This window comes from Crocodylus porosus, unplaced genomic scaffold (assembly GCF_001723895.1).
Source record: "Crocodylus porosus isolate Cpor-Errol unplaced genomic scaffold, CroPor_comp1, whole genome shotgun sequence".
Classification (NCBI taxonomy): Eukaryota; Metazoa; Chordata; order Crocodylia; family Crocodylidae; genus Crocodylus; species Crocodylus porosus.
The window spans coordinates 24,293,897-24,311,754 of record NW_017728948.1 but is presented as its reverse complement, the minus strand read 5'-3'; the positions used below and the strand labels follow the sequence as shown (position 1 = coordinate 24,311,754).

Here is a 17,858-nt window from a genome sequence, read left to right as displayed (position 1 = left end):
TTGAGCTTGTCAAAGTCGGCTTTTCTGAAGTCAAGGACTTCTGTGTTGCTGACTGACTTGCCAGCTTTACGGCGGATGGTGAAGGTGATCAGCTTGTGGGGATGATGAAGAGAATCAACACAAGTTTGGGGGATAACAGAAGACTAGTCAGTTTTTAGGAGTCCTATTTGCAATCTACATTGAAATCTTCAGACTCCCCATTACTAGAACCTTAACTTCTCTTTTGGAGGAATAGAGGAGTAGAAACCTGAATATTTCTTTTAGAGGAATAGGAAATTGAAACTGTTACTGCAATTTGTGAGGAATCAAATTGTATTTCTGTTCTGAGCATGCTCTGAGAGTGCTTGCCAGATTGTGCTCCTTGAGAGTTAAGCAGAAGTACACCTTGTTTTTGAATCCCATGTGGGTTTGGTTATGAACCAGTTGCTGAGCTACTCAGCTTATTCAAGATAGAGACAATTTTTGGCATAGGCAGCAGAGGGGTAACTGGACGCTTGAACACCATGGGAAGAAGCAGAGCATGGGGCAGTGTCAGTGGCTGGATCAGTAACCTATTTTTGTGCCTCTACCCCCAGCATTGACTCCTGGTGCTGATGTCTTGGTCTTCTTCCCACTACCCACCACTTTTCATCATGCTTCCTGTTGGCTCTGAATTTAGGACCCAGAAATCTTGTTCCCACGCTCAGACTGACCGTGACCTTTCCATTCAATAATAGACAAATTTATCAATACATAGTCATAACAGATATGAAACAATAAAAACAATCAAATAATTCTATATATCTACCAAATCCTAGGGCTGTCATCAGAGTCAAAGTACATATGGCCAGGTTGCAGGCTTCATTCTGAGGCTCTTTCTCTTAGGTGTTAGCAGTCCAGAGGTGAGATACCAAGGGCCACATATCCCCCTCCAGTGGAGTGCATGAGATGGGTTGATAGTATGTATGCCCTCTGTCCAAGGTGGCCTCGGGGACCCTTTTCAGGGCACAGGGATGGCGATGAGGACCCCTCTTGGGGAGGAGGAGGAGGGGCCCTCCCTCCCATCCAGCTCTGGGGCCTTGTTAGCTGGTGTCACTCTCTCTCATGTTATGGACAGTATGGTATATACTCCCTTGGTTCCCAGACTGTTTGTATCCATTGGCCTTGTTGTTTTAGACAGCCTGTCTGCTTCCAGGGCCATGACAAACTTTGTGTGTGAGACCCAGGCTTCTTAGAAATCAGTTAACCCCTGCTGCCCATCTTGAATCATTATAATATCTATACCTATAAGCCAATTCCCCAAAACAAACCTTTAAATACCATTTCTAAGCCAACACTTCCAATAGGCAGACACAATTCTAGACACTTACAACCTTTAAGCTAAAAAAAAGTAAAGTACCTACAAAGTTTGGCAACTCAGCAGATGTTTGCTGACTCAGATCTAGATTCCTAAATTCTGCATAAGACACATACACACACATGCTGGTCATAGAGCACAGAATGAAATCAGGGCACCTGAATTCCAAGCTAATGTTCTAATCACTACACCACTTTTCTTCTTAACAAGGGATGTGTCCTCTAATTTAAGAAAATGCTTCATTCAGTGCTCTCCCTTTTCTATTTCTAATTTTTTTCAGGTAAACCTCACTATTTAGAGGCCAGGTGAGGGTACAAGGAGAAAAGATTTCTGCCTTCCAATTTGTGGCCCTTTCCTATAAATCCCATGCTTAAATTATGCAAAGAACAGGTTTTTTTAATATTTTTGTAAATACAATTGCTTTTAATTCGCATCCAATGACACAGACCAGACTGAACACTTTGAATTATAGCTTTCAGTCTATCTGGTATTACATAAAACAGGGACAGATGGACTGCGTACTTCCCTACCCTAATTAACTTTATTCACTCTAACTTGTACAATAGGAACATCTAGTGATAAGAGATATTCTGCCTCCTTCCATGACATGGCCAGTGCTTAAATAATGGTGGCACTGGAACAAGGACATAACCATACACTAAAAAAAATTGTATTTACTTGAATCGAAGATGACTCTGAATTTAAGATGACCCACCTCCCCAGCAATTAGATTCTATACATGAAAAAATATATAAATTTGGTATAATTTTCACATATAGAATCTAATTGTTGGAGGGTCATCTTTAATTAAACTGCCCGCACAACTGCAGGGAGGCAGGAAGTTGATCCCTTCTTCCCCTTGTATTTGATTCTAAGATGAGGGGTTTCCCTCTCCCCACCCCCCATTTTAAATGATGAGTAAATATGGTAGATCATATTTGCTAGTTAATTTTGTCATGATACATAGGTCATGAATTACAAGTAGTAGGGCATTATTTATTCAGGTTAGATTTAAGAAAGGATTGAATAGAAAAGTTCCCAAGACACCTTGCTTGGGTTGTTTGACCCCAGTACTCTTTCCTGTCATGGCAGGGGGTCAGACTAGATGATCTACTCAGGTCCCTTCCGACCCTAGAAACTATGAAACTATCTCTGACTACTAAAAGTATGTGGGCTAGCAATAACAGAAAGTAGTCATATGAAAATGGTATTTTTAATACCTTGGAGTACAACCAAATTAACTGATCAACCAAAACTTCCTATGTAGAGTTTGGTGGAAAAAGTTTAGTAGTTAGTCCTACAAATAATCAAATGCCCAACATTGTAGAATGATACAATGTGGTTTTAAGAGGCATTGTGAAATACTCAGACCTCACGCTATCTGCCTTCTAATAAATCTCAATTTCTTATTGTCAGAATTTTGTGAGCTTGCATAACTATTTTAAATCTCAATGAAGAAGTGATTTTGGTATTCCTGGGTACTTATTGTAGAAATATTGTTTTAATAAGGATTGGGGATATTCTGCTCTGATCCAAATATACCATAACTCTGGGGATATCTAGTCTAACTGCAGCAGTTGGGGAAAGTTTGATGTTTGTGTGGTGAGCCAAGAGGCTATATATTTACCTAAAGTCCACATAGCAATAAACTCCTTAGGAAGACAAGGAAATGAGTGCGTAATCCTTAATCATTATTACCTTGCTGTACTGTATTAAAATATGTAATAATTAATACAAAACATTTAGATGTTTTTGACATTTATATCAAAAGGCCCCATGATACCTTAACAAAGACTAACTTAAAGGAGGTGGGGGAAATCTGTATGCTCCACAGCAGTGGTGCCCAACCTTCTGTCCCAATGGGTTGATGAATGGTCTATGGGTGTAATCCAGAACATTAGTTTTACTCTCCACTTCTGGATGTGACCACATGCTGGCTTGCCCCTGTGCACCTCTATCTGGCCACCCTAGTGCATACAGCCATGTTATCCATCCCACAGGGCTCCAGAAATTTGGCAGCAGGGAATTGGCAATTAATCCTACCAGCAATCCCCCCACCAAATTTCTAGATGACTGGGAAGTTCCATGGGTTGGATGACACAGCTCTGAAGGCTGCATCTGGCCTGGGGTTGAGTACCCCTGCTCTACAGAGTCTCCATAATTTAAATTTACTATTACTTCTAATACTTTTAAAGAATAAAACCCAGAGTTAACCAAGAAAGATCCTTTTATACCAAACCATCTTCAAATTAAATTGGTGATTGGCCCAGTTTTGGGAGCTTTTTTCCCTTAAAGGTGCAATTCTGCCATCTTTGCTCCTAAATAGTAGTTACTGATAAGGTATAATGAAATTTGAAGTATTTTATTTGTTAACAAAGAAACTATCTTGAAATCGAGGGCAGAGGTCCCCAACCACTGGGCCACAGCTGCAGCCACAAAGGGTTGGTTGCCAGGTTGTGGCATAAGCCCCCTGCTCAGACCTCTGTCTGTCCACCTGGGTGAGTGGCTTCCACCGCCGGCAGTCATGTGTGGGGTTAAAGCTGGGCGGCAGGGTAGCCCCAGGAGGGAGGCAGCCAGCTCCGTGCACCCCATCCCACTCCTGTGCTGGTCCACAGTATAAACAAGGTTGGGAATCACTGATCTAGGGTCTTGACTTTCAGGGGCTTGAGCACCCAGCATTGTAGCTGAAATTATCAGTAACTGCAAATATTCAGCATCCCTGGAAATCAGGCCCCTTGCATTTAGAGAAACCCATAGGGAGTGGTTACAGGCTCTGAAATTCTTGAAGGATAATGTTAATGGGTACCTATACATGTACAGTGAGGCTGCTCTGACACGCTGGAATTACAGCAGACTCCAGCGTCACATGTATCAGCATCACTGAGATGAAAAATGACAGTGGCGGCACTTTAAATAAAGCTTGTTTGACAAGCTTTAGTTAAAGCACCTCTGTCACTATTTCTCAGTGTGGGGATGCTGATGCATGAGAAGCTCCAGGTGCTTTGATTAGATCGCCTCCTCCTCTGCCTCTGCTCCACTCCTGGAGTACAGGTGTAAATGCCCAATGAGCCTAATTTGGCAAAGGAAAGGTATATGGCAGAGAGAAGAAGCAGAGAAGAGTAAGTATCCCCTAGTGTAGGGATGGTCAATTATTTGGGCCCAAGGGCCACATATGGAGTTTTGAAGAACTGTCATGGGCTGAGATCCATTGCCTGTATGCCCTGCCCTGTGGGCAGGGGGTGCATGGGGTGTGTGGAAGGCGCCTGTGCACATGTGTGGGGGGCTGCCTGGGAGCCAGCCAGGGGTAAAGGGAGGGAGGAAAGGTTGGGGGTGCATGCAGCAGAGGTCTCCCAGTCTCTGGCTGTCCCTCTGGTGCTCCGCATGGGACAAAGCCCTGCTTGGTGCTGGCTCTGGCCCAGGCCCCAGCCAGTGTGAAACTTCTTCTGGCAGGGCTATTCCCAATGTGGCTGTAGCCAGCTGGGTGCTGCTCTGCTCCTCTTGCCTGCAGCTGCAGCTGTGGCTGCTGATCCTGCTCTTGTCCCTGCTGTGCCACTCTGGGCAGACAAGGAGAAGCTTCAGCCAAGCTGCTTCTGCTCCAGCACATGGAGCTTCAGCTCCAGCTCCCAGCTGCCTTCCATCCACTCTGCCCACCCAACACAATAAGCAGCCATCTCTGGGTAGGTGGAACAGATGGCAGGAGGCTGGGAGCCAGAGCCAAAGCCCGACGCACTGGGGAAGGAGCCAACTGTCTGAAGTTTCCTCCCTGCCCACCCACCCAGAGTGGGGCAGCAGGGGCAGGAACAGGAGCAGGAGTTGTGGCTGGAGGCGAGGAGAGCGGAACAGCCCCACAGGTCACACAGCTTCCAGCAGGGCTGTTTCCCCTGTGGCTGCTGCTCTGCTCCCCTTCCCTCCTTCTTCTACTCCTGCCCCTGCTGTGCCACTCCAGGCGGGCAGCTGGGTAGCTCCTGCTGGAGCTAAGGGGAGCAGGAGCACACTGCAGGCTGCCCTAGAGGAAGCAGGTGGGGCTTGGCCCCAAGTGGAGCACTGTGGGCTGGATAGTCAGCTGGCAGGTCAAATCCAGCCCACAAACCATGTTATCCCTAGCTATGCCCTAGTATATTCTGTTACCCTGATACCGGGTTAAAAACTTACCTTTTTCAGTGGAGGAACTTCACTAAAGAAAAGGCAGGGCTCTTCCAGTTTTGTCCTCGTCCATAGCTTGTTTGGCACAGGCTATAAATAGTGGCTTGGAATCCTCTCTTATTAGACAACCAATTCATCAGGTGCGAGTCAGCATTCTTTTAAGTCTTCTGGGGCTATTGCATTCATTTACGATACCATCTGATGTATGTCTGGTCTATGAATTTAGAAAACAGTAGGAAAAAATATCTTAACCAAAATAAGTGTTTTTCTTATAGTCTGTTAAGGTTTAGGGGTGTCACTGGTTCTCATACAATGCAACTCATTTCGAGTAGAATGCTTAAAGGAAAGGAAATTTAGGTATCAAAGCATGGATTTTAAGTGCTTCAATGTAGGTACCCGTATTTGAATATGCATTGGCTTAAATGAAGGAAGGGAAGATTCCAAGCTCTGTGACAAATAGCAAAAGCAAATCTCTGCTGAGAAAATGTGAATATTGGGGAAGCCAAGTAATGTCACAACTACTTTAGACTGAACAATAGACATTTGTTTGGTGTGATGTTTGCTAACTAGTAGTTGCAAAAGTGAATAGACTTTATTACTGTTAATGATTTATTGCTTATCAACGGGTGGAGAGTTTAATGGTGGGATTAGTCAGTTTAATGATTGAACTGTAATGTCTTAGCAGAGCATGCTGCACCTCCAATGCAATATATAAATTTTTGGTAGCCTGGGTGTATTTAAGAGGGGCTAAATTTCATGTGGCATTGACAGTGAAGAACACCTTGGATAAGTGGTAAGTAATGTTCTGAGTTTTCGGCTTGTTGTATTCATTCATTTGTATCTGGTGTTTCACTTTAGGAAATGTAAGGATGATATTAAGATTAAAAACTTTTTACCCCCCAGTGAGTTAAAAATGTTTCTTTTTATATAGGAAAAACTATCTTATGAAATTCTAAATTGAATGAGCTCTCAGCACCCATGGGACACCAACTCCTGTGTAAACAATACTGAACCCTACCATTTTTACGTAGTCTGTCTCTCCTCTAACTAAAGTACATGTCCATATTAACTCATATTTTCCCTCTGGATTGAAATTCATGGCTTTTTGTTACATGAGGGAAATCAAGAAAAACCTTGAAGATAGTAAGAAAGAAAATGTGGTCTGGATAGTACTAAAATATCGTCTCTGACAATAAAATTCAGATAAATAAATTGATTTGACTGATTTTGAGACATAAAAACAAAAATCTCTTTCATAATATTTACTAACTGCTTCTGAAAATGTTTTCTTTTTGAAGCTGTATGTTTATTTGTGTTGTGTTGATACTAGAATTTGCATACTGGCACATACTGTAGAAGTATGCTATGCCAAATTAAACATTTATGCCCTGATTCAAACAGGGGTAGTTAATAGTAGAGATTGGAATTTTTTTACTAAAAGTCCATTCACCCCTTCCCCTCCCCCTGCTTCCCCTGCCACTGGAAAGCACTAATTAGTCAAAATTTGAAATTTTCCACACGAATTTATTAATAAAAATTTAAGTGGGGAAAGTTTCTCAGAACTTCTGGTCAGAGGAAGAGACTCAAAAATAGTCTAATGGCAGGCAAGGTTCTTTGAGTAGAAGTGATATATTTTATTAGACCAACTGAGTAGTTGGAAAACAGTTCTCAGCAAGCTTTCAGGCGCTATCACCCTTCTTTAGGCATAGGGAGTCTCTGCTGTTCTGAGACTCCAAGGAATAAGGGTCTAACGGTTACAGATTCAACAGGCATGAAGGAGAGACCCAAATTCAAGTCCCTGGTCTAAAGCAGGTGTAGCAGCAGTTAACATGTGCCAGTGGAGTACCCTAACCACCAGGCTATTGTTTAGGTTGAGAAGGGTGTTTCTCTTTTTCTTTTTGGAAAAAGCGTTTTAAAGTCTTAATTTTGTTCTGACATAGACACATTCCAAATTTTTGCACACACGGGATTACAATTATTTTTGATATTCAGAACAATGGCATACAAGCTAAATAGGACTTAAAGCACCAGAAGAGTTATTAGTACATAACACTGCATTGCAAGGTAATGGGACTAACAGCTGTATTAGGCTGGAGACTGACTTCAAAGGAGGTTTCATCTGATTTCAAGCACCTACCCTAGACAGCACAGGAGACGTTTGCATGGTTTCTGTCTGTGCTGTACCTTTTGATTGGATCCTGTTGAATAGATACATAGAACTATTAATTTAACCCCCTTCATAAGCATGGAATTATACTAATGAAGAAACAAAATCAACATCCAGTTGTCACTGTTTGGAGCACTGGATGCATGATGAGAGCTAACTTAACCAAAATTCAGAATGAGGTGGAGTAGGGGCTCTTGCAATCTTTGCGTTTGATCAGGATACCGGGGGGGAGGGGGCGGGGGGTCAACTTTTGGATCTGCTTTATTGAAACAAATATATTTTTTTTCTGGATTCTTGTCATGAGTAAGTATATTTTTTGTAGAGAGGATGGTAGGGAGAGAATTCTCTGGAAGACCGTATTTTTCATTTTCACTAAAAATTTACTGGTATTTAGTGAGGTTTTCTTTGAGGACACATTGTACTTTTGAAAGCACACACAGCTGGAGCCAACAGGTGCCTAAATTCCACCTAAACCCCGTTTTAGGTCCCTAAGTCCAAGTCCAAGTCTTGAACATCAGCGCTTGCATTGCTGCTTAATACTGCAGGCACCTAAGTTTGTGGATGCTTTAGTTCATGACCTTAAAGTTCTTCAGGCACCTAAAAAACTGTTTCTACCTCAGTTTTGACAGGGCTTGACAGCTCACCTAGCTGCTGCTGAAGACCACTCAAGAATATCTGTCAGTCTCCTGTCCAGTGGCATGTTCTGAAGATACCTGTTAGATCATGCTTCCTTCAAAATGCATGGGGGATTTTAAATAATGAAGATAATGCCCACTCACTTTTTGTATGATAGCTGAGTGCTTAGAGCATTCACTCAGTTGAGCCACCCAGATTCGCTTCCTTTTTGCCCAAGGGGATTCCAGCCCACATCTCCCAGGAGAGTACCCTAAACACCAGACCACGATCTACTCTGGGGTGAGGAAACACTCCACTTTGCAGAAAAGAATGAATGATTCTTTGTGCATCTGTGTATGTGAGGGGAATGCTGCAAAAAGTGAGCACGATTCAGTATCCCAGTGGTTAGGGTACTTTCTCTTGTGTGGACAGATTTCTGAGTTCCAGTTCCTGTTCCAAGGGCTGTTCATTATCTTTATCTTCGTCCAATGGCTGTTTTACTGTAGGTCTCCCATGTCTTGGATGCATGCTTGAAAAGAGGGGCACTACAACTTCTTTAGGAAGAAAAGCTCCTCCCCTATTTGCTTTTTGAAAGAAAGGGCTTTTAGACATTGACCTTTAGAAAAGGGTCCTATGCTGTGAATTCTGAGTAAAGAGAAGCCCCACTCACCAGCTCAGAGCAAGTTGCCTAAGCTGCTGGACAGCTATGGGATCTCAGATGCATTTCTCTTCTCAGTCTTTCCCTGTTACCAAGTGTGCATGGTTCACAGCTCTTTGTGTTGTTCAGTGCAGATCCTATTCTAAGGCACCGATCCACACCCCCAGGCACTGTTTAGGGAGCTATTCCTAATTCAAGGTTTTGGCCATCAACAGTTTGGGGGTTGGGGTCTAAGAGCTGGGTATTAAAATGCTGTGTTGCAGAGACTAAGGATGCTGACAAACATTCATTTACAGGCATGATGGGATCTGATTCCTGATCCCAACAATCACATTTCTGCCATGTCACATGTGCATGGCAGGATACACAATTTGGAGATCAGAAATCAGATCCCAATTGTTCCTGACTGGCCAGTATAGGGGGAGCCTGGGATCATAATCCCATGCCAGCAAGTTGAAAGCTGGGTGACCAAACAGTTGATTGTCAGCTGGCTCCTCAACTGCACCAGTGTTCGAACAGGCCCTGGTGCAGTCCCCATACTGAGCTGATGGTTGGCTGGCAGGCACCACAGCAGGACCAGTTTGATTCCTTGTGTGGTCCTAACCCTACCAACCATTCAATTTAAGGCAAGATGGGTTAGCCACAAAAATATTACTTTTTGTGTAATATTTTTGTGGATGGTATCCCTTTTGTGTTACCATTTAATCCCCTAAACTTCTGTCTGGATTAGTATTTAAGTGTAATGTCTTCCATGGGCCTAAATGATCCAACACACAGGGTGTTCATATACATACTCTGGGAGGTAGGGGAAGGGGGACACACACACTTTAATTACAGTGGCTCTGGCAGCCAGTATAATTAAAGCACCCAGAGCGTCACGTGTATTGGCATCCCCACGCTGAAAAACGGCAGTGCGGGCACTTTAGCTAAAGTTCATTGAATGAGTTTTAGTTGAAGCACCCCCACCACCATTTTCAGTGCAGGGACACTGATACATGTGACGCTGGAGTCAGTCTGGAGTCCAGCAGATTCAATTAATTGAGTCTGCTCTGACACATTGTAATTATAGTGCACTGAAACAACCTCAGCGTACAAGTGCCCACAAATTACAGAACTGTGAACATCATTTCAGATGCTTTTTTCCCCCCCTTTCCCCACCTGCTGGAACACCTCAAAGTTGTCTCCTACAAAGTGAGTGAATGCCAATACTGCATGCCATCATCTAGTTTTTTCTTCTTCTGCAAAGCAGAAGCATTTCAGCTGTGATAAAACAGCTATATTTATTTTATCACACTATCTACTGTAACTTCAGTTCTGGATGGCAGACCACTCTCTACTGAACCAGCTTTCCTTGACTGCCATGTTCTCTACTCTTTGGGCACCAAACTTATCTTGACATGGCAGTTTTAGAAGCAAAGTACTTCTGCTGCATGTTGTCAGAAGTAAAGGTAATTTTTGCCAGTATTTTTAAAATAGGTGTCACTTCTCTTCCCTTCACCATGATAGGCATGACACCACCAAATGGGTCACTGACAGACTGGAAATGAAAATGTAGAATGAGAGCTCCTTGTGTACCAGTTAAAAAAGGAAAAGTGAAATCATGCTAAAGTCAGAAATGATTATGGGGAAGCAAGAGAAGACATGCATAGTGATGGGATGGGCATGAAAAGAGTATGGTTATAGAACAAAGGGAAAGTGAGGTGGGCTGCCAACTTGGAGATGTACCTATTGCAGGGGTAGGCAAAATGCAGTCCATGGGACTGGCCCAGGGAAGAGTTTTGTCTGGCCTGCAGAGGGTCCCTTGGTCTCTCCTGGCCCAGGCACCATCCGGCCATGGTGCATCCTGCCACTCCCAGGCAAGCAGCAGGGCTGGAGTGGCTCCACAGCTGGACTGCCTTTCTAGGCAGCCCAGGTGGTGGCAGCTTCTTCTGGCTACTGCTGCCACTGGCCCCACCCCCACAGTACTGGCAGGGACCTGCGCGTGCAGCCCCGACCAGGTGCACCCTGTGCCTGCTCTGGACTCGGCCATCCAGGCTGAGCAGGAGCTGTCAGCTGCCAGGCAGAAACTGTTGCTCAACGTGAGGGAAAAGTGGCTCCTCCCCTTCACCACTGTTGAACAGTTCTTGCTGTAGCTGCCCAGAGCCCATGTCATACCAGGCTGCCCTGTGTCTCCACCGCCATCACAGCCACCTCTGGATTGTCCAGCAGTGCGGCGGTGCCAGCACAAAGCAGTTGCAGGGCAGCCCAGAAGTGGCAGTGATGGCAGTGGAGATGCAGAGCAGCCTGGCGCAGTGCAGGCTACAGGAGGCTGCAGCAAGAACTACTCAGCAGCAGCAAGGGGAAGGAGCTGCTTTTTCCCCCGCACCTAGCAACAGTTTCTGCCCAGCAGCTGCTGCTGCTGCTGCTGCTCCTCAGCCTGGATGGGCGAGTCTGGAGCAGGCCAGGGGTGCACCGAGTCAGGGCTGCATGCATGGATCTCCACCAGTACAGCAGGGATGGAGCCAGTGGCAGCAGCAGCTAGAAGGAGCCACTGCAGCCTGGGTTGCCTAGAAAGGCAGTGCAGCTGTGGAGCTGCCCCAGCCCCTCTGTATGCCCAGGGGACAGCAGGACAAGCCATGGCCAGTTGGTGTTGAGCAGGCGTGGGGTGGGCTGGGGCTGTGCACTATTGGCAGTGGTGGGGAAAGGCTGCACGGTGTACAGGCTGTGGGCCACTGTGGAGCAGAAACAGGTGCTGACTGTCTCAGGGGTGTGCACTTGGGGGGCTTCCATGTACACCTCACCATACCCTCAAACCCTCCCCTGCAAACCTCACAACCATACCCTCTTATACACACATTCACACATCCCACAAACACTGCATCCACCCACACCCTGCTTTACATCTCCCAACAAAACCTCCACCCCCCCTACTCAAACCAACATGCCCCTGGGGGGAGCCCCATTCAATGCTGCATGTACATACCCCACCACTCACAAACACCCACACATACACACCCAGCCACCCTCCCCCTCTACACACCTTACATCCACCCACAAACCCCATACCCACCCACATACACACCCACACAACCCCACAAACCCTCTATACCCACCCACACCCCACATACACACACATCCACACCCCGCCACATCCCCTCACAAACTCCATACCCATCCACACCCACACCTACCCACACCCATCCATATCCCCCATGCCCTTCCCCCCACAATATACAAGAATAAGACTTCATTTTGGGCTATTATACAATCATTTCTATGTATACAATGAAAACACACACAAATCAGAACAAACTTTTTTTTTTAATAAAATGTAAAATGTTATTGTGGATGTTTGATTTTTAGTATATAATTTTGAGGGGGTTTTTCTGGTTCCAAGATTGCAAACCACCTTCCCCAAAGGAGTATTTCCGAGGGTAAGGGGAGGGACTTCCAGTGGCAAAGGTCAGGGGTTGGGGGCGGGACTTTCGGTCCCAGTGGTGCGGGGTGCTTGTCCAGGGTGAGACCATCCTTGTGGGCCTCGACAGCTCACCAAAGCGCATTAAGTGGCCCTGCAGCCAAAATAGGTGCCCGCCCCAATCTATTAGGACCTTTTGCTCCAGCATTAATTTGTTTTTGAAGAAGTTCAGTGAATCACAGTCTGTTTGAACTCTGCCTCTATTAGTGATCTGATTTTAAAAGGATTAAAGTTACTACATTTTATAAGCAAAGGGAACAACCTAAGGCATTGATTCTCAACCTCATTAGGCACACCCTCAGAACTAGCTAGCTCTTAGCTTTAATTCCTTTTTTTATTTATTATATAAAAATAATAGAACAATTCTTTTGTTGAGTTAGAAAATAGCAGGGAAAGGAGAGATTCACAGTTATACCCAGATATAACTATGAACTTCTCTCCCTGCTATTTTCTAATTCAACCTCATAGGGCACAATAATGCGCTTTCACATTATACATTATAACTGGGTTAAAATTAACTCCTTATTGGGTATTTTCACAGAACCATTAAAACTGTGTTCCTCGGCTAATAAATGAGAAAATGAAAACCCTTTTCATGGATCATATCACAATAATTATTTACTGGTTGGGGCTAGGGCGTATGATCTTTTGATATGATAAAGTACAAAACATAATTAGATTCTCATTATCTTAGCTGGCATAAAGTATTAAAGTATTTTTTAAATGACATTTATCAAGTGTTAAAGAGTGATTAAACTGTATCTCAGCATGGTACCTTAATGAATGAAATGGTTAACAATAGCAGAAATACAAATCCCAGACTTTAATTTCCTTCACACATACTCAGATGAAATATTTTGACAAAGGATGAGTTCTCAAGGTCCTATTCCTATGTGCTTTAATCATATAAGTAGCCCAATGCCACATCCAAGTCAACTGGATTAGCCAGCATGTGATAATTTGGGGAAGCTATGTAGTTTATGAGTTCTGCTGGAGGTTACTAGAAATACAGAATTGTTGGCTCTTGCATGTTTCTGAATGAGTCTACCCACCCTTGCTGATAGGCTGCATCAATCAATCCCAGTTCAGACCCAGCAGTCACTGAACTGTAATAATCAGCTATTCAGATACCAATACCTCTTGAATCACAAATTAGCTATAGCTCAGGGTGGCTCCAACTCTTTCTTCGGGAACTGTAATTTTATGATTGGAAATTCCCAAATGAAGGGTTTTTTAAAAATATTTGCAGAAGCGGGGAAGCTCTGCAGAGCAACAAAGGAAGCTTTGGGCAGAACAGAAGAGATGGGCAGGCTTTCATAGGTAGCCCAGTTGTTTTTCTTCTAAATGCCTAACAATAAAACATTTTTTTTAAATGGCAGTATTTCTAAATCAGTGGTGTCAATGCTTCTTGTCATGTAAATTCCAGCTTAGTGTCATTGTTTATTTTGCTTTGCATTTTATCTCTAGTTTAACACTTCTCCATATTCCAGTATTTATTTATTTGATATCTTAAGGCAGAATTGAAATCTCAGTGGTAATGAAATTTTTATGAAACATACTGATAAGAATCTTGGCTTATTAAACAGTATACTTTTTATTATGTTGTAAATGCTACAATGAAACATAAGCCTCCAGGTTCCATTTTTTTACTGTGTGCTTGTAAATGTAGCAAAGTGCACTTGAATTAGACCTTTGACACTGAGCACATAAATGCCTTTATTGATTTCATATCTGTCCTTCAATGAAGGCCACTCCAGTTCTTCTTTTAAAACACTTTTCATAAGAGCTACTGAAAAAGTGTTTACTATGGAAACCTCCAGCAGTGAAATGAAGGTGTTACACACATGGATTTCAGTAGGGCCAAGATTTCACTCTTGAAGCAAAACTCTGCTCCATGTGCTGACTTTTGCATGCTTCCTACCCTAATTTGGAAATCAGCTCAGATATGCTTAAGTAAATATACAATAATATGTACTATATTTAGCAAGAATCTTAGTACTGTTACATTTTTTGTAGCTCTATTGGTTTTAATGTTTGCAAAAGTGGGATTGGAAACTGTATTCTTCTTGGGAGCTTAAATGGTACCTGAGCACTGCAAGTTTTTAATGTTTTTTTCTTTGTGAACTAGTGAGTGGGCAGGGAGCCAGCAGGAGAACAGGGCCCACACCGGTGTCCTGGGGCCAGCGCCAGCAGGGCTCAGAGCAGGGCGGCAGGGTTACAGGGTCCCAGCTGGCAGGGGCTCTATGGAGCCGGGCCACCTCCTCCCTCTCCCCACTGGTGCAGCCCAGCCTGGCTTCGCAGATCCCTGCCAGCCTGTGCCCTGCTCTGGGCCTCATCAATGCTGGCCCTGGGACATTGGTCCCAAGACATTGGGACTTTGGTCCCAAGATGGTGACTATGGGGCAGGGCACCTGTCAAGGGGCAGAGCTACCCATGCGGCCCTCGACATCTTGCCAAAACTGGGTAAGCAGCCCTCTGCCCAAAATAATTGCCTGCCCCTGAGGTATGAGGTATTAACCTCTTTGTCTTAGTCACATGAGAACACTAGTACTGTAATTCCATCTACCTAACGTCCTCCTATGGTTTCAATAGAAATGGTGCTCTCCTCGTGCACAGTACTTTACTATGCAATGGTGAACAAACTGCTGCATTCTGCACTAGGGGAATATACTGGGAGCAGACAGTGCCATTCATAGAAGGGCCTGACCCAGCTAGTCTTTATTTGGATAAAAATTGCTGTCTATGAACACCAAATGGGCCACATCCCCATTGTGCTAGGTGTGACATAAACAGATCAGAACATACCATTTTAAACAAAACAGGTCCTGATTCAAGAAAGCACTTTAGCATAGTAAAAATAAGCATGTGTTCTTAAGTCCCTTTTGACATGGGGCAATTCATCACTGTCTTAATGAATACCTTACTGAATCAGAACTGAGATGAGAAGCCTAAGTCAGTAGAACTAATTATGGATTTTTTTTTTTAAATGCCTACTGAATTTGGCTCTTAATTTGTGAAACATGACTTCAGATGAAAGCTTTTACCAGCTATGAATGTAAGATCAGTAATTTAAAAACTGTTCTTTTTCTCCCCTCCCCCATCACTAACAGACTAGCAAGAAAATAACAGGATGGCAAATAAAGAGAAAAATGGTGAAATTAAAGAAAACCAGGTGGTGAAAAAGAAATTGGTGAGTGTTTTTTTTTCTTTTGTTTGTTTGTACCTCCCACCCTGTTATGCCTCTTCCAGTTTCCACCTTTTGTCAAAATTAAACAGTCACTATCAGTTTGGGAGTAAAGACACAGAAGATAGCCATGAGATATTGAGAACCATGAGATCCCAATCTTCAACCATAGGCAAATTCAGATTCTGGGTTCCTCTGTAAATGAAAAAGTAATGATATTTCACTTCAGATCCTGATGGCTTCATCCATTTTAGATTGTAAGCTTTTGGAGCAGGGGCTATTTTTACTGTGCACCTGCACAGTGGTGTCTATTATATAGATAATGACTCTTGAACAGACTGAATGTGGTTTTGGTCAAATTGACTGGCGATTAAACTGCAACAAGCAATCTCCATTCCTGGGGGGTGGAGGGGGGTGCTACTACAGTTGAGGCAAATGATGGCACTCGCTTGGAGGTCCATTGGTTATAAATAGAGCTCCAGATAGTTCAAAAATGAGAGTCCTTCACAAGAAATATATGGCCTATCTTAGCCTGGATTTCTTACTTCCAGAAGTGTTGCATAACACTTCTCTTCTTTCAGGCATTTAAGAAAAGAGTAAACTGAGTTTTTCTTGAACAGGGAACTGGAGAGTTGTGTGAGAGCCATAAGCAGTGCCAATATGTTGGTTGACTTCTTCATTGTGTTTTTACAAAGAACATAAGCCCTGTGAATAAAATGGATCAGGAAAAAAAAGTATCTGGGTGTTTGCTCATGTATTTATTTTTCTCTCTCTCAAAAAAAAAGGAGGGACAGGAGGGATTAAGCAATTCCAGAGGCTGGATTCTTCACTTGTTTGAATCTTGTGTCACCGGTTACACCTGATCAGATCACTGTAAATTCCTACTAAAACATAAAAAAAAGATTTTTCTTAGGTATAAATGACTAAACAAGGTTTCATAGTTTCATAGTTTTATAGTTGGTAGGGCTGGAAGGGACCTGAGAAGATCAAGTCTGACCCCCTGCCATGGCAGAAAAGAGTACAGGGGTCAAACGACCCCAGCAAGGTGATTGTCAAGCCTTGTCTTAAAGACCCCCAGGGTAGGGGCCAGCACCACTTCGCTTGAAAGTTGGTTCCAGATCCTAGCTTCCCTGACTGTGAAGTAGCGCCTCCTGATGTCTAATCTGAATTTACCCTCTGCCAGCTTGTGACCTTTATTTCTAGTCACTCCTGGTGGTGCTTGGGAAAAGAGCAAAAAATAAATCAATCAATAAAATAAAATAAGACCAAAAAAATCCAAACGCTACCTGGCCTGTTTTGAAGCTAACACACCGACAAGCTGCCATTCATGGTTCATTTCACTCTTACCATATTTTATTGACACAAAATGCTACACACTTCATGTACGTTATAAAAGAACAGGAATTCACAGTTCTGTAACAGTACTGTTTCCACTGCTGACATACTAATAGCAGTAATAAATGTAGTGACTGGGAACTTTTCCAAAATATACTCACATCTGTATTGCCATATTTTCTCACATACCATGTGCACATAAATAAGACACATTCCTTGTATTGGGGACAGGGCAATGAAGAGAGATGGGGAGAGGGGAAGATTTTTCTAGAGTCCTGGCTGAATCCTAACTGTTGATGCTCAAACCAAGAGAAACACCCTACTGTTTTAACATTGCCAGCAGCTTTTGGCAGCTAATTTAGCAGTGACTGTGAAAGGATCAGAACTCTAATACTGAAAACTGCACTCTGCCCCTCTCTTGCTGGCTGGGAGAGAAGGATAGTCTCAGCAACCATAACAGAATTCATATGCTTCAACTCTGGCATATAAACTAATTTTCCCACCTAAGACCACAAACCCTAATTTTGGAGGGCTGTTTTTTGGGAAAGGGTGCCTGTGGCATGAGGGTAAATAAGCTATAGACGCTTCACAGATTCATGATCCATTGTTTCAGGTGGACAAACAGCTGTACTCAAAAGATTTTGTTGTTTGCTTAACCCAGCTGATTACATATCTAATAATCACCATCTGTTCTAGAATAATAGCATGGGTGTATCAAGACTGTTTTGACTGTAAAAACATCCAGCTATAGTGTGGCTACTGTATCAGTGTTCCCTATATATTGAAATCTGTTTTGTATCTCTTGCTAGTTAGGACAGTTAGTGCACTTGGGTAAAATCTTGTAGACATTACCTTGGCATAATTCCTTCTGCGTTCAGACTCTAGGCTAATTTCAAGGAGGCGTTTCATGTTCAACTTAACACTCAATGGGCATGTCCAGATGAGCATGCGCGTGCCTCTTGCCCC

At 43.4% G+C, this 17,858-nt stretch overlaps 1 protein-coding gene across 1 annotated transcript in view; it reads left to right on the top strand.

Moving 5' to 3' along the window:
• SLC2A9 (solute carrier family 2 member 9) overlaps nt 1–17,858 on the top strand; it is a 198,671-nt gene that overhangs the window by 18,269 nt on the left and 162,544 nt on the right. Inside the window, exon 2 of the mRNA XM_019553389.1 lies at nt 15,484–15,563. Coding sequence (XP_019408934.1) covers nt 15,504–15,563 — 60 coding nt within the window. The 5' untranslated portion in view covers nt 15,484–15,503. The remainder of the gene's footprint in view (nt 1–15,483; nt 15,564–17,858) is intronic.